This window comes from Centroberyx affinis, unplaced genomic scaffold, assembly GCF_046629955.1.
Source record: "Centroberyx affinis isolate AG114_WGS23_722 - 3 ecotype Tasmania unplaced genomic scaffold, CSIRO-AGI_Caff_v1 ptg003436l_1, whole genome shotgun sequence".
Classification (NCBI taxonomy): domain Eukaryota; kingdom Metazoa; phylum Chordata; class Actinopteri; order Beryciformes; family Berycidae; genus Centroberyx; species Centroberyx affinis.
The window spans coordinates 77588-96924 of record NW_027281408.1 but is presented as its reverse complement, the minus strand read 5'-3'; the positions used below and the strand labels follow the sequence as shown (position 1 = coordinate 96924).

The following is a 19337-nucleotide window of genomic DNA, read 5'->3' as shown; positions in this document are numbered from 1 at the left end:
CACGTTAAATAATCAAATTAATATTCATCCCATTGAACCAAATGGTAATGGTAAAGGTGTGATGTCAAACAAAACTGAAATTTTCAAATAATATTCCTTACAATGTTTCATACCTCATTTTTAAAATAAGATTTGCTTGTCATCAGGTCAGACAGCAGAGTTGTGTGTCTCGATATCACAAAATCACCATATCGTCATGACGATATGATTCCTCTGACAGACGATAAATGATAATATTGAATTATCGCCCGGCCCTATAGAGAGCAAGACAGACACCAGATAATAGATTACGCATATCCCTCTACAAATATATATGTTCAACATGTGTGCATTAAGGCCGCATGGCAGAATATTTCAATAGACTGACTTCTGAAAACTAACTAGCCTATTCATAGTTAATTCTAAGTACAGCTCCAGTTCATTTAAACCTACTTCAGTAACAACAAAAAACGCAATAATATTCCTGCAGGGATTTACAGTGTATCTATTGTACTCAATGGTGAGTTTATAGTGACCTAATTGTATATTATGGTATGGTATGGTATCACCTATGGTAATGCTTTAACATTCGTATAATATTCCTATAGTTACTTATAGTGTGTGTGTTTGGTATAGAGCAGTGGTTCTCAACATGGGGTCCGGGGACCACCAGGGGTCCTTGAGGGCATCCAAGGGGGTCCCCAGCAAATTGATGACTTGTTAAACTTCATTATTTCCTTTACAAGAACAATTATAGAATGTGAAGAATGGCTGTTTTGATCATAGTTTCTCTGTTATCTCTCTACCTACAATAAAGACAGTCATAGAGTTCTGGATAAAATCATATCTAACAATAAAAATATTCTCAGATTTGGGTCGGAGAGACAAAATCCCATCAAATGGGGGTCCATGGCCCTAATGTGGACTACATTAGGGGTCCTTGATATGAAAAAGGTTGAGAATCACTGGTATAGAGAGTTTATAGTGCCTTTATGTACTTTATGGTATTTTTTACCCCCTATGGAATCACCATAATATTCCCATAGGGATTTATAGTTTTGTACAGTATTCTTCCAAAATGTATTATGCAATCATTATAGCTGATTTTCCTGAGGGTTAATCTTCAAACATAAAATAAAGCCAAATCCTAGGCCAAATGCCAGGCTGTGAGGGTCAGGCTGCAGCGTGCAGGCTGGACAGAAGTGTGACAACAACTTGCATACCAGGCCAGATAAGAAGAGCCAGGTGAGTCGACATGTGATTACATCAGAATCAGCTGTGAGTGAGTCATCAACAGGCCAAGACATAATATTATGACAGCTTGTGTGTTCATAGCCACAGCTTTAAAATAGACTAATAATCCGTTTACACTGGCTGAGTGCAGCCTGCGTTAGCCCGCACGGTTTTACATAGTAAATATGTAGTAAAATATGTGACAGTGTTTGACAGGTCAGAAACAAGTGACTTGAAGCTCATTGATCAAAATGGATGTCATTCTTATTTTGACCGAACTGCCCCTGATAAACCACATTGGACCCAACAGACGTCAGTGAAACCTCATTCTTGCTGTAATAGGGCAGCTGCTTGTCGAGGGTTTATCCTTCGGACCCGCCCCCCCCCAACGTAATCTCGATATCCTATTGGTGGAATTGTCATCCATCGACGTCCGTGAGAAAACGGTGCTTCGTGATTGGTTCAGTTGAATTTCAATCACAAAGACAGCTCAGGGCGATTGGTCGGCCTAGCTGTCCGTCAACGGCCTATTGTCCGTGGATTGGTGCAGCAGCGCGGGCGGAATCTTCCATGGGCTCGCTCTTGAAGGCTCACGGAGAGCGAATGTCGTCATGAGCGGTGGGTAGGAATTAAAACATTGGTGTTTATATTACATTGTACTTCGTAAAACATTATATCTGTATTGAACAAAAACGCGATGAACAATATGTGTTATGAATAAGTATGTTCGAGGTTGACGGGGCTTTATGCAAACCAAAGAAGCAATGCACTTCCGGAAAAGGGCTGCCTTTTTCTGTAACGTTATCAAAGAGAGTTTGACTTGCTAGCTGCGCGTTAGCTAGCCAAATATGCTAGCTATGTAGCTGGTCCTTACAGTGGCTTGTTTTTAGTTCCAGCACCAGCCGTGCATCTCCACCTCTCATCCGTTCCACAATGAAATATAAAGTTATTTGAATGTTGCAGTTGAATTAATGTTCCCACCCTGCGCAGTTTATCAGTAGAAACTAAGCTGCACGGAGATCAATTCTGCTAAAGCTAGCTGCTAGCTACTTCAGCAGCCAGCCGCTGGTTAGTAAGAAATGCTAGCTAACGTTAGCTGGTTGTCCACAGCAAAGACTAGTAGCAAACCAACTCTGTGTTTGATGGCGGCGCTATTTTCAGGCCGCGCTCAACCTGGATTTTTTTTCTATCCGTGCATTACTGGCAGGGCTTAAAGACACACTCACATAACTGGTCGTGGTTGGAGCTGAACCCCCTTTGGCAGTTGTGAAAATGCAGAAGCAGTTTGCATTTTTGTGCACAGTGTCTCTAGCTGCTGACTTATTGTACCAGCTCTGCAAGCACACATCCACGTTGATATTTCCCAGAAAGTGTCTCAGCCAAGTGGCTCAGCAGACTGAGGAACCTTGTTGAAAGTTCATTGATTTGACAGTGAAGTCAAGCCATCCACCATCCATAGCTGTATTTACAGTAACTGAGCCAGCTAGCCCCACCAGAGGAACCAGCTCCTGTTTAGTCTACTGCTCCACACAGACGCAACATAGTTTAAGTTCCCTGTTTTTTGTCTGTCAGGGTGAAGTTCAGTGTTGCCAGATGAGGCGGAAGAAATAAGCAATTCATTATGTGTAAAGAGGCTTTGCTGTTCAGACATTACTTCAAAACAAGCAACTCATTTTTCTACTGAGAATGACGCATGTTTGAGCATATTTATCATAAACCCCTGCTTTAGCGTTGATCAGTAAAAACATGAAATTAGCAACTTTTGTAGTTCCAGGACATCCTGGCTAAATCAGTGAATATGTTGTTTAAACGGATGTAGTCAGGTTATAGTATTCCCTCGACAGCTTATACATTTCCTGCTAGTATGGCTTGTTGCCAAAACACCGGTCATTGACTGTGGCTTTCATTTGATTATGTGTCACCTGCTGTTTGATTCCATACAGCTGCTGTTTGATTGCAAGTGGTGTTTCTCTGCCAGCCAACGTGGCCCTGAGCTGCTGCAGTCAAATACTCTGAATACTAATATCTCAGTGTTTTGTCTAAGTTCATAAACAGGGACAGATGTGGAACCAAACCTAGAAATACCCCCAAGCTCTCCTGCTACATAAAATCACAGATGAAACGCTGTATCTCATAGGGATGCGGCAGTTGGAAACGCTTCAGCAGATGCAGATTGCCAGTTTTTATTTTAGAGGATTGTCTGTTATTGATGCACTCAAATATGTTTCAGGATTTTTTTCTTTAAACCTGTGATTGATGTCTTTTGTAGAGAAGCTGTAATGCAGTTCAAGCAAAAATGGCTTAGAGGGATAGGTCACCCAGTGTAAAACATAGCATATATCTTGTACCACTTACCCTGGAGTGGTTCTGTTTGACAGTAGCAGCCTCAGCCTCTTTTGGCCGTTAGTCAGCTTTACTTGGTACCCAAGATTTACCCTGCTCTTTAAACTATTAGGCAGTCTGCCCTAAGTGTTCTTATGCTGACTTTCGTAATGGAAATGCAATGTGTTCAATAAATTTTGTGTCTTTTCCTCACAACGCATTTGAATGCAGTCCAATAGTGCATTTCTTTGCTTACAGCTCCTGAATGGTCGCCAGTGGCCTGATGGTTGTTTGTGCTCAGAGCTTCCCGGGGCAGAATGATAACAGCTTTCATGGCCAGTCGGCTAGCTTGATGAAAAACAGCTTTCTAGATGCTTTCAAAATAGGATGTCAGTTATTTGACCTGTGCTTCTTTAGAAAATTCAAAGTCTGCACATTATTTTAAAAAGCAGAAGTCTGGCTGTCGCTGAAACTGCAGCATTTAAATTTTCTTCTGCTAAAAATTCCTGCTAAAAATGTGATCTTTATCTTACCCCATGTTATTGTTACTGGAGCATCACTGAACATGAACAGAATTATGGAAAAAAGAGACCAATTAGCTGCTACCTAGAATACTAAATTAAACAGGATTTCATATTGACCAGTTAACAATTAAAGGACAGTGCATTCAGTGGTCAGTTACATTCTCATATGGCCAACAGAGACATAAATACTGTGTTAAAGGTGAAGAAAACATTTTCATGTCCCGCCACCATGGTACATGGTATGTGGGACACTATGTCATGGTGACATCTGTCTGTCCGTCCGTCTGTCTGTCTGTAGACACATTCTTGTGAACACAGTAACTCCAGATCAATACATTATAGAAACTTCATTCTTACACCACTGCCTCCCCCTAGACTAGATGATCTGATTAGATTTTGGAGCACTTTGCTGCATACATTTGCAAATTAATGAGGAAAAACAGATTTTCTTGAAACTATCATAACTCCTTAATGCTTTAAGACAGTGGTTCTCAACCTTTTTGGCTTGGGACCCTTTAAAACGTGATGCCAATTTGTGGACCTGTCACAGGCTGCATATGCAGAGTGGTCAGCCAAAGAATTTCCCTTTTCAGGTTGTTTCATTTGATTAATTATCAAAGCAAAAATTAGAGAAAAATCAGAAAAAGTATGATAACAAATTTGTATAGTAGAACTATGTTTCATTTCTCATGCCATAAAACATCTCGCGGCCCCCTAAAATTATCTTGCGACCCCCTGGTGGGTCCTGACCCCCAGGTTGAGAACCACTGCTTTAAGATACAGAGTTCATATTAATACCATCCATGTGTTATGCAGGAACAGGTGTGTTGACATAGAAATATTTACCAATTAATTAGCTTGATGAATTACCTCATTATCATAACTGGTTATGTTTAGTTTATCATGGTGATTAGGGAGGGACATTTGGCAGCTCAAGTGCCTCTGGGTTAATTGTGTTTTACTTATATCTGCTTTGTAGGTAAGTTCTGTGATGCCCTTGAACAAGACCAGCCAGTGAAAACATATGCTGCCACCTATATCTGACTCTCCTGTGTGTGTGTGTGTGTGTGTGTGTTTTCCAGAACAACAGGACAGTATGGCCACCACTGTTGCTGTCAGTCCCAGCGAATACCTACAGCCTTCCACCACTTCCACACAAGTGAGTCACAGCCAGATGCCGAGTGCTTGTACTCTCTGAACTGGTTTTTGTGCCAAGATCACGCTTAATCTGTAACGCATGCATGTTGCTGCAGACTGGCAGAGAGCCCGATATGAATGAACTCCTTTTACAGTCCGTGCATACCTGAGTTTGGTCAGAATGAGTGGATGGGTGTGGATTGTTTTTGTTTTGTTTCTATGTGTTTTTTTTTCCAACCTGGGTGATGGCTCAGGGTATAGAAAGTGCAGTAAAATCGAAGGGAAAAAAAAGACATTTTTGTAAAATGCTTTGACCTTTTCCTGAAGCCTGAGGATCACAGATATTTCCAGAGTGGTGCACTCAAACCGTAAAGGTGAAAAGTCACAACTGGTCCTGCACTTGTTTGACATTGTTTATGTTTTTAGTTATACAAGCCAAGACTTGCGTAACTACGAGCTATCTGGCTGCCTGCCTGTCTGTCTCTATCTGTTTTATCTATAACTCTTTGTTTATCTTGATCTTTGCTCTCTCTATCTCACCTTATCTCTCTCTCTCTGTAAGTGCTAAACTGGTTCTGCTTTAATTGCAGATCCTAAAGACACAGTTGCCTGCTGTATCAGAGTCATTTTTAGTGTGCCCGTGCCTCTGACTCTGTTTCTCCCTCCAGGACTCCCAGCCCTCTCCTCTGGCCCTGCTGGCCGCCACCTGCAGTAAGATCGGCCCTCCTGCAGCTCAGGCTCCTGTCACCGCTCCTCCAGCCCAGCCGCAGCCTCGCAGGCTTCTCCCCATCAAACCGGCCCCCATCGCCCCCGCTCCGCCCAAAAACCTGGGCTTCCTGTCAGCCAAGGGCAATGTGATCCAGCTCCCCGCCGGCCTGGGCCAGGCCGCCAGCCCCGGCAGCCCCATCGTGCTCACCATCCAGAGCCCGGCCCGCACCAATACCTCAGCCCCCGCCAACATCCAGTACCAGGTGGTGCCCCAGATCCAGGGCGCCCAGACCATCCAGGTGATGCCGCAGGGAGGCCAGATCCAGCTCATACCGGGCACCAACCAGGCCATCATCACCACTCCCATGACCATGCCGGCCCCGGCGGCCGCCACCGCCCCGGTCACGCCGCAGAAGACCGTGGCCATCAAGCCCTCCCCCAGGTCGCGGAAGCCCAACAACGCTGCGTCCAACATGGTGCAGCTCCCCAGCGGGCTCACGCTGCCGCTCAACGTGGCTACGGGAGAGGTGGGCGGGGCCCAGATCGTCACGGAGACGGCAGCAGCCCCTCCCACTCCGGGGAAGGGACGAAGAGGGAGGAAGAAGAAGGTGGTTTTGGCTGCCCAGCCTCCGCCTCTCCCCCCGCAGCCCGCCTCCCCTCCCCCAGAGCAGATGGAGACCATACTGATAGAAGCTGCTGACAATATTATTCAGGTACGTCTGGCCTCTCTGTTAAAGTGAGTGAAACCAGAGCATCTTGCTTCCTTCATGTGATGTATTTCCTGTTGAAACAGGATGTTGGGGCGGGAAATATCACAGGGAGGAAGCATTCAAGTGTAAGCCAATGGGAGATCAGTTAGGGAGAGCAATGCAGTTTTATTTGATGGGAGGGGCGATTGTTAAAAAATGTGTGATTTTTATTGGTTGGAGGTTTTTATGTTGCTCCTTGGTACAGCATGAAGTCGCCACTAAAGACTTTACACTTTCCAGGAAGTAAAAATAATGAGATTTTGATTTTGAAATACAATAAAAACAATAAAAAAATTATTTTGCATGTATGGTGTGATAGAATGAGCTAAAAAGGCGAAAAAGTCATTCTTGATTTCAGTGTGACGTTAAGGCAGAAATGCACTGGAAGCATCAGAGGCAAACACACCAGTTATTTTCAATGAACCAAACCGCACTGCAAGCATCAAGTGGCGTTTCAAACTATCTTCACGTCTGCTTTAGACTTTGGGTTTATAGGTTTTGTTTGTCAGGTTTCTTGAGCTGCAGTGACCTATTTCTGGGTTAGGGTCAGGGTTATGATGTGTAGGCCAGGACATCTCTGCAGCACCACAATATTTAATTTAAAATGGTATTTTGACACACATTTTGCCTTTAACAAATATTGTGCCTCCTGCGATTTGAAAATTGCAGTAGGCCATATTGCGATTTCGATAAAATTTTGATTAATTGTTCAGCCCTACCAAGAAACATCGAATTAGGACCTTAAAATGATGTCCATCAGGTATCTCATCCAGTGCGTTTGGGCCTCTACTCTGTGGAAGTGTACACTGAGTTAACACCAGACAAGTGATCCTAAACCTCACAGTAAGCTAGCTAAGTAGACCAGAGATCCAACAGAAACGTCTTATGAAGAGGTGATATATCACCATGCAAAATACTGTAATAATAATACTGCTTTGGGATTTGCTTTTTTGGCTTGGCACCGTCCTCCTCCATCGTAGAGCAGCTGAAAATGTGAGTGGGTGGGAATTGTTTCCAAAACTGAACGGGCCTGAAAGTGTGTTTTGAAAGCCAGAAATCTCAGCAGCTGGCCAAGTAATCATTAAATCACAACCCTGTGAACCCCTTGCAGATATATTGTTGTCATTTTGTGTCATTTATGGGACAGGAAAAATCTGACTTAATTAGCCTTTGTAATTGAGCAAAATAAACTTGGCAGCAAAACTTCATGAATAGTTCAATTTTTTGGGGGCATTTTGCCTTTTATTTGATAGTTCAGAGTGGAGAGAGACAGGAAAGATTGTGGGATGACATGCGACAAAGGTCCCAGACTGGAATCAAACCCAGGATGTGGTGTAATTTCCCACCCAGTCCAGCTGAGTGAGAATGTGATATATCCCATGTTATATCCCATATAAACTCACTAACTCGTGGCGGCAGGGTGGCCTAGTGGTTAGAGCAGTGGTTCTCAACAAGGGGTCCGGGGACCACCAGGGGTCCTTGAGAGGGTTCCAGGGGGTCCCCAGCAAATTGATGAATTGTTAAACTTCACCATTATTTCATTTACAAGAAGTTAACACGATTAGAGAATGTAGAAGAATGACTGTTTTGATCATAGTTTCTCTGTTATCTCTCTACCTACAATACAGACAGTCATGGAATTCTGGACAAAATCATATCTAGCAATAAAAGATATTGTCAGATTTGGGTCCGAGAGACAAAATCTCATCAAATGGGGGTCCGTGGCTCTAATGTGGACTAAATTTAGGGGTCCTTGATATGAAAAAGTTTGAGAATCACTGGGTTAGAGAGACAGTCACTGAAATATCACAGGGTTTGTTCCTCCTCAACAGCAACCGTGTCCATCAGCAGCGATGAGCCCGACACACTGAACCCTGCCTTCTCATTCACTGTCACATCAGTCTGGATCAGAGCGTCGGCCACACGCCTAAAGCACGGACATTAAAATGTAATTTTTTTTTCTCCCCTGTTTGTGTTGGCAGGCGGGTAACAACCTGCTGATCGTGCAGAGCCCGGGGCAGCCAGCGGTGGTGCAGCAGGTCCAGCTGGTTCAGTCCAAACAGGACTCTCAGGTGGTTCAGATCCCCCAGCAGGCCCTGAAGGTGGTGCAGGCCGCCTCCGCCACGCTGCCCCCCGTCCCGCAGAGACAGTCGGCGCCCCCAAGCCTGCAGGTCGCCCCGGACACAACGCAAACACAGGTGGTATGCATTCAGACTCTCGCATATAACCACACACCACACTTCCAAAAATCCATGTTAAAACATAGATGAGGTTGAGGATATGGAGGCTGACAGCATGATAATGTAACCAATTTTTCTGTCATTTCATTCTATTTGTGTTATTTATTTTCCTTCTGTGGATGTCTGGCTATGTATAGTGTTTATATGTGTTTGTCTGGTATTTGGGGGGTGGTGGGTGGGGGATTCGATTAAGTTTCCTTTTTTTTTTTTTTTTTTCTGTTGGACCTGTTTGGACCTATGATATAATGTGAAAAATTACAATAAAAAGACCCTGATCAAAAAAAAACCATAGATGAGGTGACGTCACATTCAGATATTTCCAGCAGCTACAATATGAGAAAATGTTTCAGGATCTAAAACATCAGCGGTAAACGTCAGGTTTTGGTGTCAGTCTAGGGCTGCAACTAACGATTATTTTCATTGTCGATTAATCTGTCGATTATTTTCTCGATTAATCGATCAGTTGTTTGGTCTATAAAATGTCAGAAAATGGTGAAAAATGTGGATCAGTGTTTCCCAAAGCCCAAGATGACGTCCTCAAATGTCTTGTTTTGTCCACAACCCAAAGATATTCAGTTTACTGCCATAGAGGAGTAAAGAAACCAGAAAATATTCACATTTAAGAAGCTGGAATCAGAGAATTCTGACTTATTTTCCTTAAAAAATTACTCAAACCGATTAATCGATTATCAAAATAGTTGGCGATTAATTTAATAGTTGACAACTAATCGATTAATCGATTAATCGTTGCAGCTCTATGTCAGTCCCTCAGAATCAAAGAGCGAGGGCTTCTTTCTAGAGCCGCCATTTTGCACCAAGAGACGTTCAACAATCACACAGGGAGAAATCCATCGTAGAAGAGGAGAGAGACCAGTTTCTCCACCCACAGGAGCAGAAAATAGAATGCAATGCAGCTGCTATTCTAAACTCACTGAGGCTTATTGCTGAAATAAAGCTCTGACTTCAAAAAACCAGTTTGGCTAACCAAGGTTTGTCTCCTCAGATCCTGATCAAAACGCCGTCGGGGGAGTGGCAGACCGTTCAGCTCCAGGAGACGGTCTCCACGACGACGACCCCCACCACCTCGATCGTCACCCCCACCTCGCCGGTGGCCGGCGCCAAGAGGACGCTGGCGGGGGGGCGGAAGGAGAGGACTCTGGCAAAAATCGCGCCGGCGGGGGGGATGATCGCGCTGAATCCGGCGCAGCTCTCCTCGACGGCGCAGGCGGTGCAGACGATCAACATCAACGGGGTCCAAGTGCAGGGAGTTCCTGTCACCATCACCAACGCAGGGGGTGAGTCGGGGGGGGGGTTTGTTTCTGTGTTTCCAAGTTTACTATTGTAACACGGGCCATCGAGGGTTTTAAGCTTATTCCACTGTTCAAGTCATTTTTGATGAGAGTGTAAAAGGAAAGGGATTAAAGCCAGGGTTTGACCGATATTGTTTTTTTTTTTTTATAACTCTTTTTATTGGGGTTTTCAGAGTTAGACATACAGTCGAAAATAGGAAAAAGAATTATCAATGCAGATATAGAGAAAACATGAAAAATAATAAATAAAGAAAAAACGGACATACATGAGAACAGATAACAAATCAGTTTTTACAGGTGAGGTATCGTGCACATATGAGGAAAAAAAGGAGTCTTGCAAAATAGTTTGTAATTTGCACTTTCATTTTTTGCAAATTCACTTCAAATATAGACGAAACACGAAAATGTATTAAGACAAGATTAATTAGAAAAAATAAAAAGGAAATAATGGAAGTAAAAGAGGAAAAGAAAATACATAATAAAAAAAAAAAAAAGGTGGCGAAAAATTTAATTGGGTGTCGGATAGGTCAATTGTGCTTTTGTGACTCGTGTTTAAACTAGGCTAGATATTGGTTTTTGAAGACCGGTGCTGATATTTCTGTATTGAAGCTGTCGAGCAGTATGGTCACAGTATGTTGTCATGTGCGGCTCTACTGTGCACAAGTCGGGATTTTATCGAGTCGTCAGCCTGTTGTCAGTTCATCACCACTGTCAGTTGCACACATACTGATAACTAGTTTCCCAGTTACATACTGACATTTGGCACTGGGGCAACAGGACCTCATGTACAGTGCAAGTCTGTCGTCTGTCAGGGTTCCTGCAAAGGGAACTGGAAAAGTGTTACACAAAAGTTTAGAATTAATTATCTTCAACTCTAATCCTAACCCTCCCTCTCCTGTGCTATTGCATTTATACACCAGTTATATAAACAAAGCTATTTATTCAAAATCTTCAAATCCAGTCAACAAGTCAAGGTCTGGAAACAGAAGGGAGTATTGAAATAGAGCAGGGGTTCTCAACGTGGGATCCGGGGACCACCACGGGTCCTTGAGGGGGTTCTAGGGGGTCCCCAGCAAATTGATGAATTGTTAAACTTCAGCATTATTTCATTTACACAGCACAAATAGAGAGTGTAGATGAATGACTGTTTTGATCACAGTTTCTCTGTTATCTCTCTACCTACAATACAGATAGTCATGGAATTCTGGACAAAATCATATCTGACAATAAAAATATACTCAGATTTGGGTCAAATGAGGGTCTGCAGGGCCTAATGTGTACTACATTAGGGCTCCTTGATATGAATAAGGTTGGGAATCACTGAAATAGGATGTGCAGGAGCCCTACAGTGTCTCTAACAGTGTGTCTGTCTGTCTCGGTGTTTTCCAGGCCAGCAGCACCTAACGGTGCAGACGATGCAGGGCGGAGGGCTGCAGCTGGCGGCTCCGCAGGGCCAGCCGGCCGTCCAGGTGGACCAGACGCTCACCCTGGAGCTGCCCAGCCAGCCGGGGGAGAAGAAGCGCCGCATGGCATGCACCTGCCCCAACTGTAAAGACGCAGACAAGAGGCAAGTGTGCTGGCACCGGCGCTGGGGTCCCAAGGGTGCCAGGGGAGGTCCAGTGGGTGCCAGGGGAGGTCCAGTGGGTGCCAGGGGAGGTCCAGTGGGGTGCCAGGGGAGGTCCAGTGGGTGCCTGTTCAGAAGTCTAGGAATTGATGAAGATGTTAAAGACCCTGTGAAGTGGCATGGAGAGCGTGATTTGCTTCCGTGTGTTCACGTATTTCCAAATGAAACAGGCAGTAAGGGTGGGAAGCATCAGTGGGAGGGGCTTATTTGAATATTAATGAGATATTGAGGAAGTGGGTGAGTCAACGTCAAACCCGCTCAGATCAAACATGGGCAGCCGTCTCCACTCGGTTGTGGAGGAATATTCTCGGCCTCCGTCGCCCGTCTGGGAAAAGAGTTTTAGGTGAAGCAGCCAAAAACAAAAACACGCCTTCGACCATGTTGCAGCTGAACTGAGTTGCATGCTGGGAAAAAAAGTATTCCAACGGTTATCAGAATTTCATAAACTGAAATTTTTTCATCTGCCCCTAAGTGCGGAAAGAGGCTGTCTCTTAATTTTGATATAAAATCAACATTTTTTGGCCTGTATTGGTGAATAGGTGTATATTAAGTCCAGCAACACTGGCGAAAAGGTAAAAAAAAAGTTTCATTTCATGGGGTCTTTAATATAGCAATAATACCTAAAAGGGCATTTTTTAGAGTGATTATGGGTGATGATGGACGTGAAATAGGTATGAGGTAAAACTGACGTTGAAAATTAACTTCACCTGCCAAGTAAAAAATATACTGGCCAAAATAATTAATATGCATTTTTCTTAGGTATGTGTATATTATATATAGAATCAGGTGCCGTGTGAAACATTCAATAAAGAGACAAGAGCAGGTGAAGATGTGGAGATATGATGTCAGTTACCCCTGTGCAGAGTTATGCAGGTTCAGTGAACTTTCCTATATTATAACACAATCAATCTTGTATGAATGAATAATGTGTTGTATGTAATTATATTCAATTTGTATACAACCATATGCTACCTCAATGAACAACCAAAATATAATACAAAAATTATCATAAAAAAATAGACAAGAGCCGATGAAACTAGCTCATTTACATATAGAGTGGATCTTTTTCTCTTTGTCTTCAGTTCTTCTTCTTGGTGGCCTCACACCTGCTATGTGTCGCCACATGGGAATAATGTTTCAAGTTTCAGCTGACGGTCGGCTAATTAACCATCCAGACAGCAGAGAAACAAGTTTAGATGCTACTGCTTTGTGCAGAAGAGCGTAACAGGCAGCCAATCAGGAGCCTGTTTGATACAGAGAGACATTGCTTTGCTTTGACTTGATTGGCTCACGGTCAGAGAGAGTTTAAGTTTGAGAACAGGCAAAGACTGTATTTAACTGAGGTGTTCAAATGTTATCATGAGGTGAGACTTATTGATTTATTCACCAAAGACAAATTTTTACCAGCATTTGGTGCTTGGCGGGTGATAATGTCGGACCTTGCTCTGTAATCACAGTAAAGAAAATCCACAAAGGTTTCACAGCTTTTTTTCAGCGGTTATCAGAGTGTACTGAATTAAACATTTTCTTCAAAGTAGTACACACACACGTAAGATTAAAAACAGGAGAGAGAGAGAAAGATCACTAATTGGCTCCCTGGCTGCTACAAGAGTAACCAGTTACTGTGGAAGTCCATTCATATTCTACAGCTCGATTAACATTGGATATCGAAAAATAGCACAGAGTGATTTGGTTGCTTGCGGTTACAGATTTATTATCCAAATTTTCTGTCAGTGTTGAATGGGTGTAGAACTCAGGTGTAACGGCTGTTGAGTTAGAGGGAAGTTTATTTTTTAATTAGATACCCGCTGTAAAACATTTTGAGATCGTTCTTTACTGAATAAAAGCAGATTTTATTCAACAAAGAATGTCAGGTATTTTCTGTTCTGAATGTTGTACATGCCATCGGCCTTTCTAGAAAGAATCAGTCCATGTTCAAATCATTTTCTCAGTGAACGTGCACAGAAAAATTGTGAAAATCAGAGAAGTGTTTTCATACCCTTTCATGCATTTCATACCCTTTCATGCATTAGTGCATATCGACACCAAAACTTACTGTGTGTCTTACTCTGTGTGTGTGTGTGTGTGTGTGTGTGTGTGTGTGTGTATGCGCGCACTGCAGGCCCGGTGAGGTGGGGAAGAGGAAGCACATCTGCCACATCCCCGGCTGTGAGAAGACGTTCAGGAAAACGTCTCTGCTCAGAGCGCACGTCCGGCTGCACACCGGAGAGCGGCCCTTCGTCTGCAACTGGGTCTTCTGCGGGAAACGCTTCACACGCAGCGACGAGCTGCAGCGGCACGCCAGGACGCATACAGGTCCGTCTGCCGCAGACACACACACCGAAAACACACGTCCAGATTCACGCTAGTTGGACGAAATTATAAATAGCATAAGGTTCAAACAAATTGGGTTATTTGATGAAGAGTAGTAAGTAACTTAAAGCTGACATGCAAGAGTTTTATGTAAAAATACACCCATCTCATCAGCCTAAATCACAAAGTGGGGCTTCAACAGGTCAAGGTCAAGGTCAAGGTAAACTTTATTATCCCAGATAGGGAAATTCAGGTGGTTAAGGTGCAAGAGTACACAAAGCAGTCATACAAACAAATATAAATACAGCTGTACAATATACAGTCCCCCTTCCATCCCCCCCAACACACACACCCACACACACACACACACACACAGCATTATAACCAACTAGTAAAAAAAATCCAATCAAATAAAATTAAAATACAAATAAAATAAGATATATAGAGTATATTGCACCATACAAGTATTGCACAAGGATAACCATCAGATTCTATGTTTTGGAATGTGAAGAGTGTCCTATCTGTGCTAATTGAGACGCTGTAGATTCACACCATTTGCCCAAATTTTTTATTTATTTATTTATTTAGCACAAAAGAGTAGTTCAAACAAAATATCCATAATGTATACCAACATCATAAAGAGCGTGTGCAAGGAACACCAAAGAAACCCCGAGGGGCTTATGGAGTGTCTCCCTTAATAACAATCATACATAATTACAATATAGTGTAATAAAACCCCCCAAAACGTTTAGAAAGAGCAAAACAGTATAAACAAATCAATAGGTGAAGTAATACTGTTAAATAAATAAGGGGAAAAGGAGAAAATAAGTAAAAGAATATTAAAAGAAAACGAAAAGAAAAGAGAAGAAAAAGCAGAGTAAAGGGATAAAGAGAGAAAACAACAAAAAAAAGGAAAAGATTAGTTAACATGAAGTAATTCATTATACCAAAAAAGAGACAGCAGTATGATCACCTCAATAAACTTGATGATTAATTTGTGAAATAAATACTGTTTGACAGCTTTTTTTTTTAAACAGATTGGGTGTGAGATCAAAGAAATGAGGGGGGAGTTGATTGAAAACTTTGGCTCCTCTAACATGAAGACTGATGATGAATTGCTTTGAAGACAAACTGTGCTGTGAGGAGGAAGTTTACTTGAAAGATGCTGAGTATAGATAATTTCTTAAAGAGAGGTTGCGAGTGAGCTAAGTAAGTTGCATGTGAAATGATTCGAACACAACGTTTTTGAAAGTGGGGTTTTGAAGTTCAGTTGAAATCCTGCGGTGCGTTTCATTAGTCGTTTTCAACCGGCCCGACAACCGGTTCACTTCCCCTCGGCACTTCCCCTCCTCCATCTTAAGTGCCGTTCCATTACTCTGATAACTGAAGTGAACTTCCTGATAGCGACCCTTCGAGGGCCGAGGGAGCGAGTCAACGACGATGTCGACTTACCAAGCGCATATTTCCCAGGATGCATTGTGATCGTCCGTCAATACCGGTGCACGGACAGGTGATAAATATAAATGCAAGTAAACAAACAATATTTAGAGGATTTAGACATATTTATGAAATTAACTCATCTGCAATATTTCATTACTCATTGTTCTGTGTAATTTTTATTATTTATTCTTATTATTAGTTACTAGGCCTGCTTAAGAGCAGGTGCGTTCCATTTCAAATATTCTGCTCCCCCTCTGACCCCGCCCCCCTGCTCTGACCCCGCCCCCCTGCTCTGACCCCGCCCCCCCTTCTCTGCAAGTGGCCACTCGCGTTACGTATGGTGCTACGTATTACCAAGTGCCGAGGGGAAGTGAAGGAGGGCTGGTTAAATGACAAATGAAACGCAGCTATGGTGTCAGTACGGACGCTTCTCCACTTTCCCCCTAAAAATGGATGTCAATCATACTCTAACTCACTGTAAAATAATAGCTGCCAAATATACAAATATCAAGGCACATGTGTGCGTCTCTGTAACTTGAACATGTATCCACAGGGGATTTTCGGGGCAGAACATACAGCATGACAACAAATCAATACCTATCATTAGGGCTGCGCAATTAACGCTGTATAATTATGTATATTGTCATTTTGGATTCAGCAAATCATAATTCAAATATTGGTACATCGGCAATATTGAAACATTTCAATGTCACTTTCAGTGGAAAATAGTCGATGTTGATATCAGATGCAAAAAGTGCAGACAAATAATTTCTCAGATCTTCATGACAAAATAATTTTGATTTAATAATCTTTATCACAATATCTTGCAACATACTCAGAAGGATCATTTCAGATGTAAATGCTGTTGTGTTGTATCAGACAGCATAACAGATTGTGAAAAAAGGTGATCCCAGCAGGTGAAATACTGCTTACTATAACATGAGTTTGCCAGGAAAAGATATTTTTCTGGAAGTTAAATTTAAAAACTTTTGTTGACCTACGATTCAAATCATCATCCCATCGTTTTGTTTTCCCCCCCACAGGAGACAAGCGCTTCGAGTGCAACCAGTGTCAGAAACGCTTCATGAGGAGCGACCACCTGACGAAGCATTACAAAACTCACATAAACACCAAGAACTTGTGAGCGGACTGTATACTGAGCGTATACACAGACACACCCTCATGAACCAGACTGCACAGAGGGGGGGGGGGGGGGGGGGCAGGGGAGACCATACCAAGGGAGTGTCTGTCTCTTGTCCCATAATGGGAAATACTCCAAAAAAAAAAAAAAAAAAGACCGCATATCCCCTCTCACTCCTCTCGGACGCTGCGTGTACAAACGAATCCCTCCTGACGGACTTCAAACTGTTCCAGCAAATTTATTATTAATAATATTTTGTTCGTTTTTTTTTTTTTTTTTTCCCTCTGACTGCCGGCCAGCTCCTGCTACGTAGGCTGAACGCGTAGGACGGGCGGGACGGGCGAGGTTTAAGACATTTTGAGGCGCAGACGCTCGGCTCTGCTTACTTACTCATGGACTTCGCTGGGGGAAGAATGTACACAGAGTTATTCAGACAGAAAACACCCAAGCCCACAGGACTCCAGTCACAGATTCTCCTTTGTTTTTTTCTTCCCCCAACTCCTGCTTTGCTTTACTTAACTCAAGGCTTTGTTGTTTTCTTGTCATGGAACACCAGGGGCTCAAGCACCGTGGTTAGAAAGAAGAAGTAAAATTGAAACCCTTATTTAAAGCCATTTTCTGTAAATTTAACAGATTTTTCTTTTACCTCAGTGGAATGGTAATTTTTGTCATTTTGTTTGCTCTCAGTTACGCTGTTTGTGTTTCAGCGTGAGTCTCTCGGCCGATCTAAACCCTGTATATCCAAAAACCCGGGGACCATTACATGAAACCCATATGAGACTCTTGAAAACCTCTCGAAGTTTACATTGGCTATATACAGTATATATATTTTTTTTTAAATGTGTGTGTATATGCATACCGCCATACGTAATAATAATAATGATAATAAACTTTATTTATATAGCACTTTTCCAAACAACCGTTACAAAGTGCTTTACAAAACAAATATAAGGATAATTACAATAAAAAGTGGAATAAGAAAGCGAACGGACACAAAATTACAACACAAAATAAAAACAAGATTAAATTACAACCGAGATAAAAACAGGACATAAACAGAACATTATAAAAAGGCTTTCCTTTACAAGTAAGCTGTGAGAAGTGATTTAAATGATGATATTGATCTGGCTGGCTCTGACAGCAAAGGCCTTTAATTACAAGCCGAGTCGAGGGTTAAGAGGTGTGATATGTAGCTGGGGGCCAGACCCCGCTGTGCCTTAAAAGTTATCAGTAAAATCTTAAAATCAATTCTAAAACTAACAGGAAACCAGTATAGAGCTGCTACAATGGGGGCGACATGATCCCGACTTCTTGATCTGGTTCAGAGCCTCGCTGCTGCATTTTGCATTTTGGAACTCTGACTCAAACAGGAACAGAGGGAATTACAATATTTTAAATGTGACGAGATGAAGGTAAGGATAACTTTTTCAAGATCAGCAAAGAATGAAAAGCCTTCCATTTTTTTTTTTTAAACATTTTATTTCTAATTTATTGACTTTTTTTTTTGCTTCCTTCAGTTTTCTTTTTAACTGACGGAAGCAAGTCTGAACAACCCTCTTAACCTGATCATTAAAGCAGAGGTCTGAATCAAATATCACACCCAAATTCTTGGCTACAGGCTTAACATTGTTGGATAGCTGTCAAATATTATATGGAGGAAATATTGGGCAACAGTGAAAATGAATATTATGGTTATGGATGATGCCGCCAAGCCGAAGCATATAAATGGAGAATAATAGAGGGCCTAGGATTGACCCCTGTGGAACACCATATTTGAGAAGAGCTGTAGAAGAAGTGGCAGTTACCTAATACAACAGAGAATGTCCTATTCAGAAGGTAAGATTTAAACCAATTGAAAGCTATGTCAGTGACCCCCCCCCCTACCCAATTTTCCAGGTGATCAAGCAATATGTTGTGATCAATCGTGTCAAAGGCTGGGCTAAGATCAAGGAGAAGCAGGAAGGAACAGTCGCCTCTAGGGGCAACAACAAGGAGGAGTTCGGTAGTAATCCTCAGGTGAGCAGTTTCTCTCTGCTGTGGACTCTAAAGCCTGACTTAAATTTAAAAAAAAATATTGTTACTTTTCATGAAATATACTACCTGAGAGGAGACAATGTTGGGCGTTACCTAATATTCTCCACCTCACCAGAGAAGTTCTTTCTGGGGAAGCCTCAGTAGTTTTCTGTGTTGTGGAGGGAGACAGATCTGAATGGAAAACCCTGAAGAGAGTCCAAATGTCAGAGGACTGTGCTGCTCTTGCATCCTTGACTGCTTCCTGATATGGATTTACATGTACAGTGCGTGCTACATGGGCCCTCATATTATGCTTTATGTCTCTCAGAAGTTCCTATTTGTTTGGAAACCAGGGATTATTGTAGAGGCGGCGGTTCTGGGACGCCATAATTAACTCTCAAGTCTTCTGTAGGTGCTGAGGTTGCAAGTCATCAGTGACGGGAGCAGCCCACTTGATCGCCCCATGACACCCGCTGCCACCCGCTGCCCTTTCCTCTGACACCCAAGCCAGGTTTTTTACGTAGGTGCTCGCCCAACTGTGACAGCACAAGGGTACGCTTACATCAGATCCTGTGTACTGGTAAATGTAAACAATTTCCAGAGA

The 19337-nt window shown here is 42.6% G+C and overlaps 1 protein-coding gene across 3 annotated transcripts; it reads left to right on the top strand.

Moving 5' to 3' along the window:
• Nucleotides 1-1045: 1045 nt before the first annotated feature.
• sp2 (sp2 transcription factor) lies at nt 1046-16770 on the top strand. Of its 3 annotated transcripts, XM_071539348.1 has the most exons (9): nt 1046-1061; nt 1807-1830; nt 5141-5217; nt 5864-6616; nt 8635-8850; nt 9896-10187; nt 11592-11769; nt 13949-14142; nt 16623-16770. In XM_071539348.1, the coding sequence occupies exons 1-9, from the start codon at nt 1058-1060 to the stop codon at nt 16721-16723; spliced, it is 1839 nt and encodes a 612-aa protein (XP_071395449.1). In that variant the 5' UTR covers nt 1046-1057; the 3' UTR covers nt 16724-16770. The 3 variants fall into 3 exon arrangements, with proteins under 3 accessions (XP_071395449.1, XP_071395447.1, XP_071395446.1); XM_071539346.1 differs by lacking the exon at nt 1046-1061 and having other exon boundaries at nt 1787-1830; XM_071539345.1 differs by lacking the exon at nt 1046-1061 and having other exon boundaries at nt 1808-1830; nt 8635-8853.
• Nucleotides 16771-19337: the final 2567 nt, after the last annotated feature.

What these genes read in the sequence shown, in the direction of transcription:
- sp2 (XM_071539348.1), top strand. An exon ending in CTGCTGACAATATTATTCAG is followed by an intron (nt 6,617 to 8,634) that starts GTACGTCTGGCC and finishes TTGTGTTGGCAG; the next exon opens with GCGGGTAACAACCTGCTGAT. An exon ending in CGGACACAACGCAAACACAG is followed by an intron (nt 8,851 to 9,895) that starts GTGGTATGCATT and finishes TTGTCTCCTCAG; the next exon opens with ATCCTGATCAAAACGCCGTC.